Source organism: Heteronotia binoei, chromosome 2 (genome assembly GCF_032191835.1).
Source record: "Heteronotia binoei isolate CCM8104 ecotype False Entrance Well chromosome 2, APGP_CSIRO_Hbin_v1, whole genome shotgun sequence".
In the NCBI taxonomy this organism is placed as follows: domain Eukaryota; kingdom Metazoa; phylum Chordata; class Lepidosauria; order Squamata; family Gekkonidae; genus Heteronotia; species Heteronotia binoei.
The window spans coordinates 42,815,126-42,833,831 of NC_083224.1; the positions used below are offsets into that span (position 1 = coordinate 42,815,126).

Genomic DNA, 18,706 nt, shown 5'->3' on the forward strand with positions numbered 1-18,706 from the left:
AAAGAAAAAAGTTAGGCTTGAGCTACAGAAGGAAAACTGCCAACAAGCCCCATTTTCAAGGCACATTTGTACAGAGCCATCAGGAATATAAACAACCTACACCTCACTCAAAAACCTTTACTTAATGATAAGCAATTCTTGCCAAGCATGCTTTATTGTATTAATATGATTAATTATAGGTATACTGGCAAGCATCTCACCACTCTACTCAGCTTAAATGGTTTTTAGTGTCGCAGAAGAGCCACCTAAAGAGGAGGAAGGAATGAAGGTTTTGCTGAATTGAGTGGTATGATATATGGTCATATAATATCACACTGGAGCTGTGAACAGAACTGACTGAGATGCCACAGAAGCCATTGGCTGAGCCACCCTTCTTAGGCTTGGCCTCCCAGCATTGCAAACAACCTGTTGTATAATTTCAAATAGGCCATTATGCATGTAAAACCAAGAATCAGAATTCTAGAGCCTGGAAATGATTTCTCAAGCAGCACTTTATTAGCTACAGAACAGGAAGCTCTGATGTTAGTCACAAGAACTGTACCAGCCTAGAAGTCAGTATGCAATACAGAAAGTACATAGCACTGATCCCAACAAACCCTACATTTTGTGGTAGTAGTTCTAGAACAGCCCACACAATGTTTTGAACGGACAGTTTTGACATATCCTTAGAAACTGCTTTGCTCACTTCTCCACAGGCAAAGGGTCACCATGCACCAGCAAGTCACACAGAGTAGGCAGTCATTAATCTTATTTACAAATCAAAGCCTACACTTTTGTGTTCAAAGCTTTGAAAGGCAAGCATAAGTGTGTTTCATTGTTTACTAGAATCAACCTAATCAGGACAAAACAAAGCAAGGTCCAGATCACAGGTCCATATGCTGGTAACATCAATCCACAATAGAGAAAAGAGACTGAGGAAGTGGTTAAGAGGAAAGTTACTTACGCAATTGCTGGCATGTAGAGGGAAAACTTTGCTAGAAACTCTGTGAGGCAGAGTGGCTCCTTGTAGCTAACATGTTTTAGGAGGCCTTCTGCATTATCAGCAGGGAGACCAATTTTTCTTTTCCTATAAGTTAAAAAGCAACATACACAATTCTGTGTTAGTGTAAAATGACATCAAAAGTTGCAGCTCACTTGCAGCAATCCCAGCAAGGGGCTTTCAAGGTACATGAGAAACAGAGGCGGTTTGCCATTGCTGTTTATCTACATATCATCTACTGAAGCCTCATTTTGATTCATTCTGAACTCTATTGTGTGGTTAGGAATCCTCAGATATTTGACATGTAGTCAGTTTGTCACTATTTGGGTATAATTTCATTTTTCTTATATACAAATATGGTCTGTGATGACTAATTTGGTTAATCCAAAAGATCCCTGAAAAAAAGTACAACTGAATTCAGTACAGCCCCCCAAACTCTTTTCTTTGATCCAGATCCATGCCACCTCCCTGCAAGTGTTCAAGAAATCACACACACACACATCATTTGCAATCGGAGGGGGAAGGGAGAAGACAGCAACAATGGGCAGAATGCACATACTAATTGGCTTTTAAAAAACTAGGAAATTTGCAAATACTAACAGAACAAATGCACACAAGTAGTTTTCTGATAAAAGAATTTGGTGAATTTTAGTTGAATTTAGATTCTTTACTAACTGCCTGATACTATTATCTTTAAGTAGGAATTATATTCCACTGAGTTCAGTGGTACTTAGGGAACAATTCTAATCAGGTCTACACAGAAATAAGTTCTATTTTATTCAGTGGGGTTTGTTTCCAGGAAAAGTGTTTTTAGTCCTCATTAGCCTTTTCCCTGGTCTCATTCTCGGCTCCTGAGTTAGTGCGGGGAGCAGGCAGGGAACACACAGTCCTGCTCCAGGGATGCCAATGCAGAATCCAGGAAAAAAGAGCTGCTGTGAAGAGCCCTGCAGAGAAGGGAGGCAAGTGCTAAGTGAGGAATTGGTCCAAGACTCTAAGGAAAGCATACATAGGGTTACAGCCCAAGTCAGTCTCTCAACATACTTGAGGTCAGCTGAGGGCTACAAGGCTAAGTGAAAGACCTTTCCTTTTCCTGGAATCGATGATAAATTATCATCCTGCATGGCCAGGTTGTCCCCTCTTCCTTCCTTCAATTCAGTTCTCTTGCATCTTAAAAATTAGTGCTCAACTAAACAATAGTATCTCACTTTTGACTCAAAGGTTCCTTTTCCAAATACACTGTAATAGAAATTCCTACTACAATATCCTTACATGATGTCTGATTTTATTTGCACAGAAACTGTTTTTGAAGCCACATCAGTTTGTGTGTGGCTTCTGATACAAGCTGTCCCCTTACCAGCTCAATGCTATCTAGCATTTTGCTACAATAACAAGTGTCAATCCATACTTACATCTGCTAATATGTATTAAGCCTTCCTACTTTTATTCAGATTTTCATACTGGAAAAAATGTGAGTGAGTGATTTTTTTTTTTTAATCTGGGGTCTGGCTCCAACACTATTTGTCAGTCTGCTTCCTTGACTCCACCAGCTTCACATGAACACATACATGATGAAGCTGCCATACTGAATCAGACCACTAGTCCATCAAATCAGAGTTGTGTACTCAGACTAGCAGCGATTCTACAGGCTCTCAGGTTGAGGTCTTTCATATCACCTACTATCTGATCTTCACTGGAGACATCAGAGGTTGATCTTGGGATCTTCTGTCTGTTGAGCAGATGCGCTACCATTGAGCCACAGCCCCTCCCCTGAGCACCTCCTGACTGTTTGACTGATAAAGAGTTTGAGACAGGGATGGGAGAGGAGTTGGAAAACCATTTAACTTAGTTCCACTTGCTAGTTCTGTAACTATTGGTGGTGGTGGAAAATGGTGTCGAGTCACAGCTGACATGGTGACCATTTAGGGTTTTCATGGCAAGAGATGTTCAGAAGTGACCTGCCATTGCCCACCTCTGCCTCATGACCTTGGAAATCTCCCACTCAAATACTAGCCAGAGCTGACCCTTCTTAGCTTCCAAAATCTGACTAGATTGGGCTATCCAGGGAGACTTAAATTAAGTAGCATTTTAAAAAGCAACACAGTATAGATCACAAAGAGTCAGCTCAAAGCTTAAGACATTTCATTTGCTTATTCAAAAACTTACAATGGTCAGAGGCATTTTGCAAATAGACTTTTTAATAAAATGTTTTTAAATTTATTTTTAAAGGGAGAAACACAGCCAAGCCTAACACCACTCACTTGCCAACATGTAAAATAGTTTCAGGTTTAATGGCTCCATCCAGATGAACATGCAGTTCTACCTGCAAAGAGTTGAAGGAATAGGAAAAATAATTGGATATTAAAGTTGTTGAAACACAGAGGTAGAAAAGCACATTAAAAGAACGGTCATCTGCATGGGCTTTTCATGAGTCAGAAACACTTCTATCAGCCTACAAGTTCTGTTGGCCTGCCAAGGGTACTTTTCAGATGGAGATGGAGTAGTATGATTCTCCCCCTTCCTGCTGCAGCTGTGGAAACACCACGACAGCAATAGGGTTTCCATATGGCAGGTTTCCTTCCATTTTCACTGTCTTAGTCCCCTAGCACCTGCCCCCTCCCTATGCCACACTAGTTCTCCATGGCGCTAATTAACAATGAACCACCCTTAGTATCAATCCAAAAACTTAAATGTATTATCATGATGCTATTGTTGACACTGGAAAACATAAATCTTCTATATAAACCACTGCTGAGCTGAGGTATAGGCTAGTTATTTGCATGCTATGCGTAAAAACAGCAGGGAATTGGGAGCTCTGATCCTGAAAGTCCTGGTGTGAATACTGACTGTAAACTAAAATTTCTAGCCAACGTCACTCAGTCAACCTAGACATTATCAGGAGAAAACAGATGTTTCCTTCTCAGTTTGTGATGTCAACTGAACTACTTACAATAATCAAGTAAGCCACAAGAGGATTTAATGAGATAGGGCCTATGCATTCTCCAACTACAAAGCCCTAACCTCTTTAACCTTTCTTCATAGGAAAGGTGTTCCATTTCTGTAATCAGTTTAGTTGTCCTTTTCTGCACCTTTTCCAATGCTATATATTTTTAAGGTGCAGCAATCAGAACTGTACAAAGTATTCCAAATGAGGCCGCACCATAGATTCATAAAGGGGCATTATGATAATCTGATTTGTTTTCAGTTCCCTTCCTAGGAATCCCCAGCATAACATTTGCCTTTTTTATTGCAGTTGCACACTGATTATTATTATTATTATTATTGCACACTGAGTTGACATTTTCAGTGAGTTATCTACCACAACTCCAGGGTCTGTCTCCTAGTCAGTTATTGCCAGTTCAGACACCATCAAAGTATATTTAAAGTTAGGGTTTTTGGTTCCAATGTTCATTACTTTGCAATTGCCCACATTGAACCTCATTTACTACATTGACACTCACTTGCCCAGCATTGACATATCCCTCTAGAGTGCCTCAGTGTCCTCCCTGGTTCTCACCACCCTGAATAACTGGTTTAATATGTGTAGGTACAAACATATAAACTAACACAAATTCTCCTTAAGGAGAACATATATATTGGCAAGGTTACTCCATTAAAAGCAGGGAGATTGTAAATTCCATGTATAACTTGCTTCCAATATGGCAGTCATAGACCTGAGGATTTTCCTATTAGCTACCCATGATCATATTGCAAGGATAAATATCTCCCAAATATATGGAAGAGTGCCAAACATTGTTCTACCTTTCAAAAGCCATTCATAACAAAAAAAAAATTCTCATTGTAACATCAAGGCAGCTTGTAGAGTGGCTTGATTCAGCACAAACTGTGTAGTAAATGTGTTTACCAAAATGCTGCAAAGTTGTACTGTAAAGATTTAACATTCTTTGATTTTAAATAAGCAACCAATTTACATGCAGCTTATCACTTGTGCATACTTATGTTACCACAGACAATATCAGAGACCAATTATTCCCAGCAGCATCTAATATCAAGTATGTAATCAATAAGTCTATGAGCAGTACCTCTGCGGAGGAGTTAAGTAACATACGATACAGTGAACAGATTTATGCAGACTTTAAGATTCTGTGCAGTAAGTCATAAAAGTTACTCTTAACCTTACTGCATTCCTCTTTCTTGCAAGTCAGCATTATGTAGTTAACTTCCTCATATCTTTTAGAAACTCAGATTAGCAGAATGTGTGGTCATTACAATTAATGTTTAGGATGAACTGGTTTCATTCTCTCCTGCTGCTTCCTCAAGCTTTGCGGAAAGTTAAACAAGTCAGTTCTGAACTGTCAGCTTCACTAGTGCAGAAGGGATTCCATTCACATATCAGACAAAGAAAGCCACACGTTCAGCAGGCTTTAACTAGTGCATGCAGAGGTCTGTGTTTAAAATGAATGTGTGCAGCAGGATTTGTTAAAACACACACAAGGGAGTTTTGCAGTTTTAACACACTCCACCCTACTACAAAAGATGACTTTGTGCAGTCATCTCACACAAACAACCATGTGGATAGAGGTCTCATGAATGATGGAACATTTGTTCAGTGCATATCACTGCCCAAAACTTTAGATTGCCTCAAAACCTAACACACTTGTCTGGCCTGGTCTGCATTCAACAAATTATTTAGGAGATCAGAATCTTGAATAAAAATTAGGTTATTAACAAAGATATTCAAGGGGACAGCTGCTTGCAGCAAGTATCTCACAGGGCTGTTGTGAGGAAAAAAATGGAGGAAGGCATAGCAACGTGTAAACTGCTTGGGTCAACACTGGGGGGAAAAGCGGAGTATAACTATCAACATAAATAATTCAGCAGTTTCTTAGGCCGCTACTAGCTGTTTAGGTAACCATATAACCGTTATCTTACTTAACCATCCCATGAATAAAAAGTCAGCATTATAAGCATCCTGGTGAAGTTACTGCATAATGGATGTGCTTTGCATGTATAAATATTGGCAAGAACACCATAAGAAAAGCACAATTTCTAGAAAGATGTGTAGGATATAAGGAGCCAGTACAATACTTCTTTGCGGCAGGCACACCTGTTTACAGAATATATGCTAAGAAACCACAAATAACACACAGCTTCCAAGTTGCTGCACATATACACCACTGCAAACAAAACTTGTAAACCACGAAAGCCTGCACATGCCATGTTTTATACAGGAATGCTACAGCATGGGAACCCTCTTGTAGATGGAAAAATGGGCAGGCACTGGGAAGGAAGGGGTTAGAAGAAAAGCTTTGGCCAGCAGCAATGACAAAATGGGGGAGGCGAAAGGGCAGCCAACGCAGGGAAGCAGAAATGCAAGAAGCACTTGTTAAGAGTCTGCAAGCCTCACAACAAAGCAAACGGGGGCGAGGGGCACCAGTCTGCATTGCTTGAAGGATGCTGAGCCAAGGAAGGGAGGACGGTGAGAACCAAGAGGAAAGTGGTGGTGGAGAGGCACTGGAGATGGGAAGGATGAAATAAAATGGGGGACGCTTTTACAGACGTCCCAAAGAGGGCCTGGGTGAGGAGACCTTGGGGTTCCAGCAAAGGGTAGCTTAGCTGACAGTTATTTTCACCAAGAGCTGTCTAGGCATGTTAGCTGGCGGTGGAGAGATTTGGGTTTCCCGCCTCAGGGACCAGAGGTATTTTTTTTTCCTGGTCAGGGGAGCTGTTGAGGAGAGGCTAAGCGGGAAGGGTCGAGGTCAGGGGGGGAAACTCTTGGTCTTGAGGTAGAATTATTTTCCTCAAAGGGAGGCTGCCGGGGGAGCAGAGGAAAGCGCTGCGGACCCGGGTGTCCCCGTCTGAGGTGGCGGCGGCCGCAGCAGGGACCAAAGGGCAGGGGAGGGCAAAGGCATCGGACGCCCCCAGCGTGGAAAGAGCGAGAGGGAGGGAGGAGGCGCCTCAGGAGCCCGCGGCTGGCTGGCTCACCTTGGGCTTGTCGAAAACGGGCGGACCGTTCTCCATGCTGCCTCCTCGCGTTCTCTGGGCGAGTCTCCCAGCCCGGTCAGCCAGGAGTTTTTGTGGCCTCGCGGGCCCGCCCTCTCCCGCAGGGGTGGCTCCGCCCAACCGTCTGCTCGGGACCAGCCCGCCTAGGGACGCACGAGGGGCTGACAGGACGGTCGAGGCGGGAACCGCCTTCCTCCTCCTCCTCTCGCTCTCCACCCCCGTGCTTCGGCTTTTCCGCCAAGGGGCCCAAGCGCGGTAGCGGCTGAGGGCCCCGCCACGCACTGCGATCTTCTTACGACAAACACGTAAGAAGAGGTTTCCCTTTGTCTCTTTCTGCGGTGGGGTAGATCATTTCCAAGAGACAGCGGAATTCGAGCCGGAGCCTCGCCTGTTTTGAACGTGAGGGTTGGCTCCAGCGGAGAGTGCCTCTGAGAATGTGCAGAGTTCCTGTGAGCAGAGCCGGCTGGCCGCACGTGTTTTGTGGGCCCCTGGGTGAGATCAGCGCGGTGTGTCTTCGTTTCTCATTTCACTTGTTCCCAGAAGACAGTACATAACAGCAGCCAGCATCAAAACAGTTAAAAACTTGATGAAGAGAAGACCTAGGCCAGGGGTGACCAAACTGTGGCTCGGGAGCCACGTGTGGCTCTTTCACATATATTGTATGGCTCTCAAAGCCCTCGCTGCTCTACCGGCCGGCTTGGAGAAGATATTTCTCTCTAAATCGCTTCTCCAAGCCAAGCCAGCTGGTGGCTTGGAGAATGCATTTAAAGTCAAAGTTGCTTTCTTTCCATCTCTTTCTTCCTCCTCCCTCCCCCATCTATTTACCTACCTTCCTTCCGTCCGTCCTGCAGTTCTCAAACATCTGACATTCATGTCTTGAGGCTCTCAAACATCTGGCATTTATTCTGTGCGGTTCTTACGTTAAGCAAGTTTGGCCACCCCTGACCTAGGTACAAAGGCTTTGACTTCCAAGCAGCACCTTTCCTTGTCAGTGGTGTCATCAGAGTTGGGTCTTGGCTTGGGGCAGGCATCTCACCCCATGGGCTCAGTAACTGTACAGTTGCCAGGTCTGGATTGGGAAACACCTGGAGATTTGGGGGGAGTGGGGTTTGGGCAGGGAAGAGACCTCATCGGGGTACATTGCCATAGAGTTGACCTTCTAAAGCAGTCATTTTATCCAAGGAAATGAATCTCTGTCATCCTGAGATCAACTGTAGTTAAAGTTGCCAACCTCCAGGTGTGGCCTAGAGATCTCCTATTACAGCTGATCTCCAGAGAATTAGATCTGTTTTCCCTGGAGAAAAGTGCTGCTTTGGAGGGTGGATTCTATGGCATTGTACCCTACTGAGGTCTTTCCCCTTCCCAGGTTCCATCCCCCACATCTCCAGGTAATTGGCAACCCTTACTGTAATACTGGGAGATCTCTGGGCCCTACCTGGAGACTGACAACCCTATGGGGCCCCTCAGACAGGCTGTAGCTTTGCATTTGAAGTATGCATCTGAAATACCAGGCATCGTAAGAACATTAAGTCAAGAAAACTACCTCACTGTACCACTGCTCTTTTTGTGGATTTGCAAAAAATGTGCATGTCGGTTAGGCTGAGGATTCCTGCTTCTGATTTGTATTGCAGCCCAAGTGTGCATTAGTAATCCTTTAAAACTAATGTTTGAGTCCAATGGCACCTTTAAGACCAACAAAGTTTCATTAACTATAAGCTTTTGTGTATATACACATTTCATTAGATATTTTATCAGATGGTATCTTATAAAGTATACATGCACACAACAGATTACACCCAGAATTAAGCTTTGTTGGTCTTAAAGGAGCCACTGGTTTCAAACTTTGTTCTGTTGCTTCAGACCAACATGGCTACCTACCTGAATCTCTTCATGGAAGCAAGCTTTTAAGTCTGTCATGGCTCTGGCAAACATCTACCCCAGCCTACTAGTGATACTTACTATCAGGCAGCATAACAGGAAATGCAGCACTTCTACTTCAAAAAGAAGTATAGCACCAGTTAAGAGTTAAATAATTTCATTTAAAGTTCCACAATTCTGCTACTTTGGCTGCATAAGAATAATACAGCCATCCTTCTGCAATTCTGTTGAAATTTTGTTCATTCTTCATAAAAGAAGAGGTAAGATTGGATTAGTTTTGCATGTAATATGAGAGTAAGGTAAACTTCGTGGTTTCTCCCTCTGTATTGTTTGATTTGTGGTGTAGCAGTATCATACACACAACACTGAAGCCAGTCTACAGCTTCCTTCATGCATTACACATTTTCTCCACAGAAAACACTTCAGGGTAGAGGCGTATGACATCAGTGTGCAAATTATCAAGACCCAGTTTAATTGCTAGGCTGACAAGGCAAAAAGCTGTCCTGCTCAGTGTTACACAGGTTCACCATCTCTTATAAATGGTGCTGCCATGTACAACCCTTGCAAAGTATCCACATGTTGTTAGAATGTCAGCAAAACAGCTGCAAAACATCTCTAGGGTGCAAACTAAGCAAGCATAATTGGTTTATACAGATAGCCGCCCAGTTTATAAAAATATGAAAAGGCGAGGGGAGTCCCAGGAGTAATATGTTGTCAAAGGCTTTCATGGCTAGAGTCCATTGGTTGTTGTAGATTTTCCAGGTTGTGTGGCCGTGGTCTTGGCATTGTGAGACCTGACGTTTCACCAGCAGCTGTAACTGGCATCCTCAGAAGTATAATCCAGAAAAATGGAGTTCTGTGTGGGTCAAAGACCACGGTCACACAACCCGGAAAATCTACAACAACCAGTCCCAGGAGTGTTTTTGTCTCACTAGCAGCACATTTAAATTGGCACAATTCCTGAGTGATATGAGGGTGTCATCATTTCACAGATTGGGCTCCTGTGTATGGCAGCTGTGTGATAGGAACCTCATCTTCATGACATCTATTCAGGGTTGTGAATTCCTAAAAATTAAAGGATGGAGTGTAGTTTAGTGGTTAGATTAGACTAGGTATCTGGGAGATCAGGTTTGAATTTCTATCTGCCATGGGTGACCTTGGGCCAATCACTTTCTCTCAAGCTAACATATCTCAGGATTGTTGAGAAGATAAAAATGGAAGGAGCAGAGAAAGATATTGTGAGCATCTTTGGGACATCACTGGGGAGAAGTAGGGTATTAACATCTAAATAACAGATAAGAAAAGTTAAAAATGAACTCTTAATCCTCAAGGGCTGTATGTTGCTGGCATAGTTTCCATATTTAGTTTTTCAATTCTGTAATTGTAAGTAAAAGCACATAACTAGTCCACATGTCGTAAAATTTTATGAGAAGGAAGATTGTGTGGATGGTGCTAATAGCACTTTACAAACATGTAATCTGTCAAGTTACTAGCTAAACTGGTTTTAGGTAGTTCACTATACAAACAACACATTGTCTATTTGTGTACAGTGCATTGACTGGCAGAAAAAGCAGTAGCAATAGTGAAGGTGCCAGCCAACAATGGAAAATTCAATTAGCCCCAGCAACTAATACCCACACTAACTTATCTCTTCTTATACACTATCTTTAACTTACACAGTAACCTTGGCAGGGATAAAATGATCAATACACTGAACAAATCAATATTTTAAAAAAAATCTTTTGTAAACTGTTGATTCCCTCCCTCATCTGTTCTATTAGAGGGAAGAATTAAGCTGAGTTGTGTCTTGCTGCTAATGTTAAAAGTTAGCTGGGCTTTGCAATTCCGGGTTCTGTGTTGTTGAGTTTGTGGCAGATGTATATAATAAGATTTCATATTAACAACGTTTTTGTATTTAGGAGAAGCATATTTTAGCTTCCATGGAGATTCCAGTCGTGTGTTTGAACATAGTTCAAAGACCTTTCTTTCTTATATGTCATCTTGAAGTTCTGGAATGCATACCAAAAGTAATTTCCAGGGCCAGCTTGATTGTATAGGTGAACTAGTTTGTGGCCTGAGCAACACAACTTAAAGGTATCCATGCCCCACTAGAAACAGAGCTTGTATTTTGACTCCACTACTCCTTCAGCCCTGACTGTCTCACCATGCAAAAAGGGTGTCCAAAAGCCTCACCAGGGTGGGGTGAGTTTCTGGAGAAGATTCAATTCACATGGGAAGCTAATCACTGTGGGAACATCTCTTGTATTGCTTTCACTATGGTGGGTTCCCATACACAAGCTGAGGGCCAACCTACTCTTGATCCATGAAAAGCTTCCCCAATATGTAATTTAGCCTCAAAAAAGCAGTGTGGGTTGGTGGATCAAGGACACGGCAATAGTGTTAGCAGTCAGACCCCTTCCCCTGCTGAGGGGCAATTTGTAGCCTAAAGAAGCAGAAACACCCCTCTGTAGATCACTGGAATACCCTAAGTGCAGGGCACTGCTTGGGCTAAAGTGAACCAGGGTGGATGCCAGACAGGGAGAGGTCTGGAAAAGCAGTTTCAACGAAAGAGCAGCTGGCTGGCTACTGCCAACTCCTTGGCTTGGAGGAATGCATGACTTTGAATAATGGGTCACCCAGGACCTATTGATTCAGCTAGAGTAATTCCTTCAGCACTCAAGCCTGACTTCCCCTTCACCCATTATCCTTGATTAAGAAGTGATTAATCAATGCTTAAGTCTATTCACCTTACCAATTACACTTCCTGTCCAGTGTTGTAGGGCCATCAAACCTTTCCCACCTCTTTGTCTACCTCCACTAAAACCAGCAGCTCATTGTACTTCAGTGGTGAGTCAGCCTGCCTCAGGATATGGTTTGCCCTATAAATATGTCACACTGCTGCCCCAGTAGTTTGTGTGTGTTCTTGGATCCCACTCACACCCCTACTTGTGTGTGGGTCTCCTCTCTCACTTTTGGAAACACTGGCCATTTTCTTCTTCAACTTGCTGCTTCCATGGATCTCTTCAAGACCGGTTCCAGTAAAACCCTTTCCCATAAATAACAGCATTCGGCCAGTTGAGTACAGGATCTGCTTCAAGGTTCTGGTTTTGACATTTAAAGCCTTATGTGGCCTGGGACCGACATATCTACGGGACCACCTTTCCCCATATGGGCCCCAGAGATTGTTACGATCCGGTTCGCAACATCCGTGGCCTGAAGGATGTCCGACTTGCCTCATCCTGGGCCAGGGCCTTTTCGGCCTTGGTGGAATCAGCTTCTCATAGAGATCCGGGTCCTTTCTTGATTTGTTATCATTTTGTAGGACCTGTAAGACAAAGCTATTCTGCCGGGCCTTTGGTTGAGGCAGCAGGTGTCCTATTCTATCTGTTGACCTTCCTTGCTGCGATGCTATCCTATTAGCATCATCCACCTACTGTATTTTTGGACCATTAGTATACTGATCTGTAGAATGTGCCCAAGTGAAACTGCCATCAATGGTCTATATTAGTGTTTAATAGTTTTATTGTACTGTTTTGTATTGTTGTGATTTTAATTTGCAAGTTTTAATTGTTGCATAACCTATGTTGTTATCCACCCTGTGTCCACTTGTGGGAAAGGGCGGAATACAAGTTAACTAAATAAAATCCCCATATACCGTACATAGGTAGAAATCTGAGTTATCTGCTTCTTGCTTCATCTCTAAGCTAATTTCCTCCAAAAACGTGGAGACTGCCTACTTTGAGTAACAACAGGGCACAAAGTTTAACTGTTCTTCCCCATACATATTGCTTTTCCAATTAAACCTGTTTTCCTGGGCACCTTTTAGCCCTAGTAAAGGATGGAAAGACAGGCACAATACTGACATAGGTGTCTTTTTCTTTCTTGTTAGGCCTAAAACCATGCAGAATAAGTTTCAGTCAGAGAAACAGTGTGGATGGGGGAAGAAAAACCTCTTTCTCCAGTGCCAGCATTTATATCAGAGGCTCTGTGCTGGCAACTTTTTTTGGTGGGTAAATTATCCATCTGATTATCTGAGCCTGGATCCTTATGGTCACGTGCAATTTATTATTGAGAATGCATCTTTGCATTGAAGCAAGATGACTCAATTATTATTTTCACTAGTTAATTGCTGTTAAACACATTACTAAGGCAGTATCTGTTTTCAAATGCATTGGTTTTATTGAGGGCAATAAATGGATGCATATTTCCATTTCAGCAGCATTGCAATTGTCTTTGGTGCCATGTTGGCTCCAGTTCTCACCATTGTTTTTCTGTTTGGATTTTAGCATCTTCTGTTTCGGGTCTTGTGTCACTTAGCTCCACTGAACTTACAATAGTTTTCTTGGCTACCAAGTACACACGCTACCAGACTAAAAACGTTCCAGTTACTTCAGCAGAGAATCATGACATCACATGGCTTTAATACAGCTGGCCAAAACAGAAGGGAAAAACTGCAACCCAAAGAAACAAAGTTAGGTACCCAAAGGCTGGTTGAGAGAAAATTATGAGAAATATGTACCTGTGTTTTTAAAGTAGAGTTTTAGTTCACTTTGTAATAAGTACAGTAGGCAGAAACATGGCATACAGGTATCTTAAACAACAGATCTCATTTCACTCTGTCTGGACACAAGCAAATGAGAGCTGATACACTCCTCATATATCTGTACCATCTCAAATTTCACTCTGAGGTGTATCTTTGTATTGCATTTTAAAAAGTTTATCTACTTGAAAATCCCATTAAACATAATGTTAAACATTTATGCACCGAAGAGGAGACTGCACTTCTACCATGAACATGTGAGATTTGGCACATGGGAAAAATTCATACATATGTGAAATCTAAGGTGGTACAGTTAACAGAAGAAAACACAATAGCTGTAATTTATGTCTCCAAGCTATTTTCTTGATTAAAAATGAGCATAGGGTGGCTTTGTACATTATGCAGAAGCCAGGAGTGTGCTTGAACATAAGCAGCCTTCACGCTGCACGCAGAGATCTGTGGATTGGGTTATTAACCCAAGAAAGATAGAACATGACAACTATGATGCTCTGTTAAAATCAATCACAGTGAAATACAATGAGGCAGCTGATTCTGAGCTACCTTCTTTCCGAATCAGTTTGGGACAATGGGTGGTGAGGATGCAGAGATCAGGGCAGGTCTTCTGCCAAGGGGAATTCAGTTCACCTAAATCTTGTCTGATGCCTTTAGGAGCACTGGGGGTGGGAGATTTAGATCAAGACAACGCAAAGATGAAACACCCTGTTCTCCCATCACTAATCTTCCAGTCAAATACAGCCCCACCCCCCACTAATGGCTGCTTTATCATAAAAACAAGATGTTGAATTTGTGAGGGGAGTAGTTTGGCCTTGGACACTACTTTGGAATGTCATTCAATCCTGATTCTGGTGAGTACTTCAAAGGCGGAAAAAAATGTTTACACAAACAGTCCACAAAACCCTAATGGCATGGCATAGAAATGAGACAGCATGGAGCCACAGATACAAGGCAGGAAGGACGTTTTCAGTTATCTTTTCTGAGAAATCCTAAATTAGCCTAAAAGTGCAATAAGAAAGTTTTTAAGATCTTCCACATTATCAGGTTAAAGAATTCATAAGTATGTTTTTCAGTCAGCTCTGACTATACCATTGGGACATACTATTTTGGATCCAGACAGTTTTTCACCACAAACCGAAAATTTTCTTCTTCCCCTTGGATGTGTGAAAGGGAGGTCATTCTGGGAAGCCCTGTGAGGAAATTCCAGAAGGGGTGGGGAGGAGGTAGGACAGAGACTGCATCCAGCCCATATTGCACCAGAAATCTCATCCTCCCAGGACTCCTCCTTGTTGAATCACCTTCTACATAGGCCAACAGACATATGCAATAATGATGAACAGCACAGTGGTCTTGACCCCAGTAGGGTCTGTGGTTTCCTCCTTCCACGGAAGAGGACTACAATTGTCAGGATACACTCCTCCCCCCCGCCACTGCCCAAGGAACATGCCATGGACAGTTACTCATCTGCTTGTGTGAGTTGCACCTTAACTGTATCTACTCTGTTTGCTTCTGATGCTGAAAAAGGCTTTAGTCCTGCAAGGTAATAGGTGCTGTAGTTGTTTGGCCTGTGGCTCCATTGAGCATGGTGGGACAGCTGCCATTCACCCCCCCCCCCCAAACTCCAGTTGTGCCCCATCCCCTTGCCTGAGGGAGGGGGCATCTTGGCAAGGAACCATGCTAACAGCCCAGCATTATTGCCAGCACTTTTAGGTACATATTTCTGGAAGTATATGCCATTGCATAGCATGAAGCATATTGCTGGGGGCAGCTGCCTCAGGTTGCCCCTTGGCTGTAATGCACTGTCAAGGCAACACCCAAGGCAAATGCAAGGGGGATGGGAGAGATGGGCAGACTCCCAGGCTGAGCCTTCTGGATCCCTACCCCTCCTTACCTGTCAGTGAATGGTAGTATGCATTTCCAAGGCTGGGGGACCTGTATGGGTTCTGAACTACTAGTCACAGAGCTAGAACATTTGTTCTCTCTCTTGGGTGTAACTGCTAAATGCCCCCTCTGGGGGCTAAGTGCCCTCTCTGTTTGCATTTCCTGCACTGTGCACTATAAATGCACAGGCTGGAGACCATAGAGAGCGGGAGTCCTGTGCTGCCCTCCCTATCACCTGAATTACAGAGCTTCCTGGCACAGGTTTATGCAATGCAGGTTGGGGGGAGGGTGTGATTGGGCGCAGGGAAGGAAGTTTGGCCACCACTAGGGAGGGGTGTAACTGGCTGCAGCCATAGCACTTGTGGGTGAGATTGTGTGTGGGGGGGTGCTTTTCTGTTGCATGGGCACCTGTGGGCTATGCTGTCATTTTTGATGCTGTAACATTGTGCCATTTGGTGGTGGGGGGGGAGTGTTTTCAGCTAGGGCAGCTTAGGAAGCCAACTGTGCACTGTATCAAAGCAGCAAGATGAAGCCGAACTAGGAAATCAAGAATTACTGTATTAGTTATGAGTTGTTCAGAAAACCCCAGAGTTGCTCCATCATTACACTTTTAACCTTTCGTACAGAGGGTAGATTTGAAACCAGTCTACAGTTGACTGACTAATGCTTCTGGCCTTACCATATCTTTTAAAAGTTTCACAACCGGAAGAATCCTCTCAATGTAGTTCATGGAGGGTGCTGGGCAGAGTGCAAAAGATGATTGGACAAATTTTGCCAAAACACGAACAGACCAGGTGTTCTTTCACATTGCAGGATTCCTTGTGGTTTGAGAGTTTCCCCCAGGTGCTTTTCTCGCAGTTTCCTCATGACATCATCTTTCCTGTGGTTTCCTCATTGTCTTTCCATGTTTATCAAATCATCGTTGGTTCTGTTTGAGAAAGCAGAGCCAAAAAAACCCCAAAACACCACAGAACAGCAACACATCAAAAACAATGTTGTGAGGAAGCTCTTGAGAAAAACTGCTGCATACCATCAGTGTGAAAAGACCCAAGATGATGGAACATAAAAGGCACTCTTCTGAAATCACAGAAGATTCCTAAGGTTCCTCAGTTTTTCAATGCTGTTAGCTGAGGTATTTTTCCATGTCTGTTAGCTGAGGTATTCTTCCATGTTTCTTTCCAAGTTCTTCTGAAGATTGCCTATTCAGTCCCAGCCAGTGTGGTTGCGTCAGGTGCTGCCCCATTCTCCTCTTCGCTTCTTGCCTTTTATCCTCTCCTGCCAGAACTCTTGCAGTGCCTTTATCTGAGTTTCATGCACATGATGTGTGTGTGTGTGTGTGTGTGTGTGTGGAGCAGTTCTAAACACTAGGAGGTTAGGGTAATAAATGCAAGAATAACAGATCCAAAGATTTTCTAAGATTAGCAAACATTGAATTTTTAAAAATTCAGATTAATAGTAATTACTATGCTAATTGAATTTTGATTAGTTAATATCTAAATACGCATCCCTAGCTCTTTTCTTTATGCGCCAATGACATAATTCTACAGGCTCTAAAATTAGGCCCCCCGAAAGCTAACATTAAAATTTTCAGATCATTGGCATCTAATCCCATGTCTTTCAGTATCTCATCTCTTTTGGAATTGTCATAATGTAGTAAGTTGTTGTTGTCCAGTCACATTTTTGTGACTTTTTGTGACCCCAGGGACTATGTCACACCAGGCTCTTCTGTCTTCCACCATCCTCTGTAGTCTGCTCAAATTCATGTTAGTTACATCAGTAATGCTGTTCAGCCATCTCATCTTTTGCTGTGCCCTTGTTTTGCCTTCTGTCTTTCCCAGCATCAGGGTCTTCTAAAGTGAGTGCTCCCTTCTCATTTGGTGACCAAAGTATTTGAGCGTCTGCTTCCAGGGAACAGTCAGGGTTGATTTCATTTGGTAAACAGGTACCCTAAAAATGCTAGAAGTTCCTGCTGTTCATAGAATTGGAGATTCAGTCATAGGTCTTCCATATCTTGTCTGATCTGGCTCTATACTGAAGCAGTAAAATTGTGTCTGGGCTGTATCATTTGAGACTGCAGGAGACATAAAAGTGTTCAGACAATAGTAACAGGTATAGTACAGGTTTTTTTGCTGTCAAGTCAGTCAACATATGGCAACCCTATAGAGTTTTCAATGCAAGAGATGTTTGCCATTACCTGTCTCTGCAGAACAAGAAAGTAGAGAAAGAAGTACTTTTCTCCCTTTCTCACAATACAAGAACTCGTGGGCATTCGATGAAATTGCTGAGCAGACAGGTTAAAACGGATAAAAGGAAGTACTTCTTCACCCAAAGGGTGATTAACATGTGGAATTCACTGCCACAGGAGGTGGTGGCGGCCACAAGCATAGCCAGGGGGTTAGATAAAAATATGGAGCAGAGGTCCATCAGTGGCTATTAGCTACAGTGTGTATATGTGTGTATGTATGTATGTGTGTGTGTGTGTATATATATACACACATATACCGTATATATACACACATATATATATACCATAATTTTTTTTGGCCACCGTGTGACACAGAGTGTTGGACTGGATGGTCCATTGGCCTGATCTAACATGGCTTCTCTTATGTTCTTAACAACTCTCATATTCCTTAGAGGACTCCCATCAAAATACTAGCCAGGGCCAACCCTGCTTAGCTTCGAAGAGCTGATGAGATCAGGCTAGCAATTGTTTGCTGTGGCTAACAATAGCAGTAGTAATAAAAATTGTTACCTTTTTTCCTCCTTGGCAAAAAAGTTCTGTTTAACAGCTGCATAACTGAGAATCAACAGGAAATTAAGCTTTCCCCCTAGGAAAAATCTTCACCTGGGAAAAATCTTCACCTGCTGATTCATATATATTCTGTAGAGCAGTGGTTCTGCCACAAGTTTGGCAGTTTTGATTCCAAACTGCATATGAAATAAACTTCCCTATAGTTTTCCCCTATATTATGCAGTATCTTCCCTGAATGGAAAAGTCCTCATTTGTGTGTGTATAAAGCACAACATTTGAAGATGCATTGGCATGTTAAATTGATGTCACTAGATAACAGAAAGAAGGTGAGCTACAGCAGATGTTGTTAGGAGGCCTTAAGCATAACTTTGTGGGGGTTTTGTTTGGATTGACATATGCCTGTGTGTATGCAATATTTTTATCAGGAGCAGCATGGCAAAAACTGAGCATAAGTAAGCAAATAAAGTTGACTTACTTGATGGGTGGGATTGGCTTACAGGTTAAGGACCTCCAAATTTCTATGGTTTGTTTAATTTTATTTATACCTGCTCTATTCACCAAACCAGCTTACTGTTGGGGTATCTGGTTAATATAGCAGAGCTTTGTGCAGTCACACAAAGCATAATACTGAATGCTGTAAATAAATCTCCCAAGAAGTACAATGCAAAAGGTAAAAACTTACATTTATCCCATTCAC

The 18,706-nt window shown here is 42.7% G+C and overlaps 1 protein-coding gene across 2 annotated transcripts in view; it reads right to left on the reverse strand.

Moving 5' to 3' along the window:
• Positions 1-7,017, reverse strand: part of ADA (adenosine deaminase) — a 33,961-nt gene extending 26,944 nt beyond the window's left edge. For both annotated transcript variants that reach the window (XM_060230878.1, XM_060230877.1), the window contains exons 1-3: positions 6,923-7,017; positions 3,238-3,299; positions 944-1,066 (exon numbers count right to left, since the gene is read on the reverse strand). In XM_060230878.1, the coding sequence (XP_060086861.1) occupies positions 944-1,066; positions 3,238-3,299; positions 6,923-6,958 (221 nt within the window). In that variant the 5' untranslated portion in view covers positions 6,959-7,017. The remainder of the gene's footprint in view (positions 1-943; positions 1,067-3,237; positions 3,300-6,922) is intronic.
• Between the last annotated feature and the right edge of the window lie 11,689 nt (positions 7,018-18,706).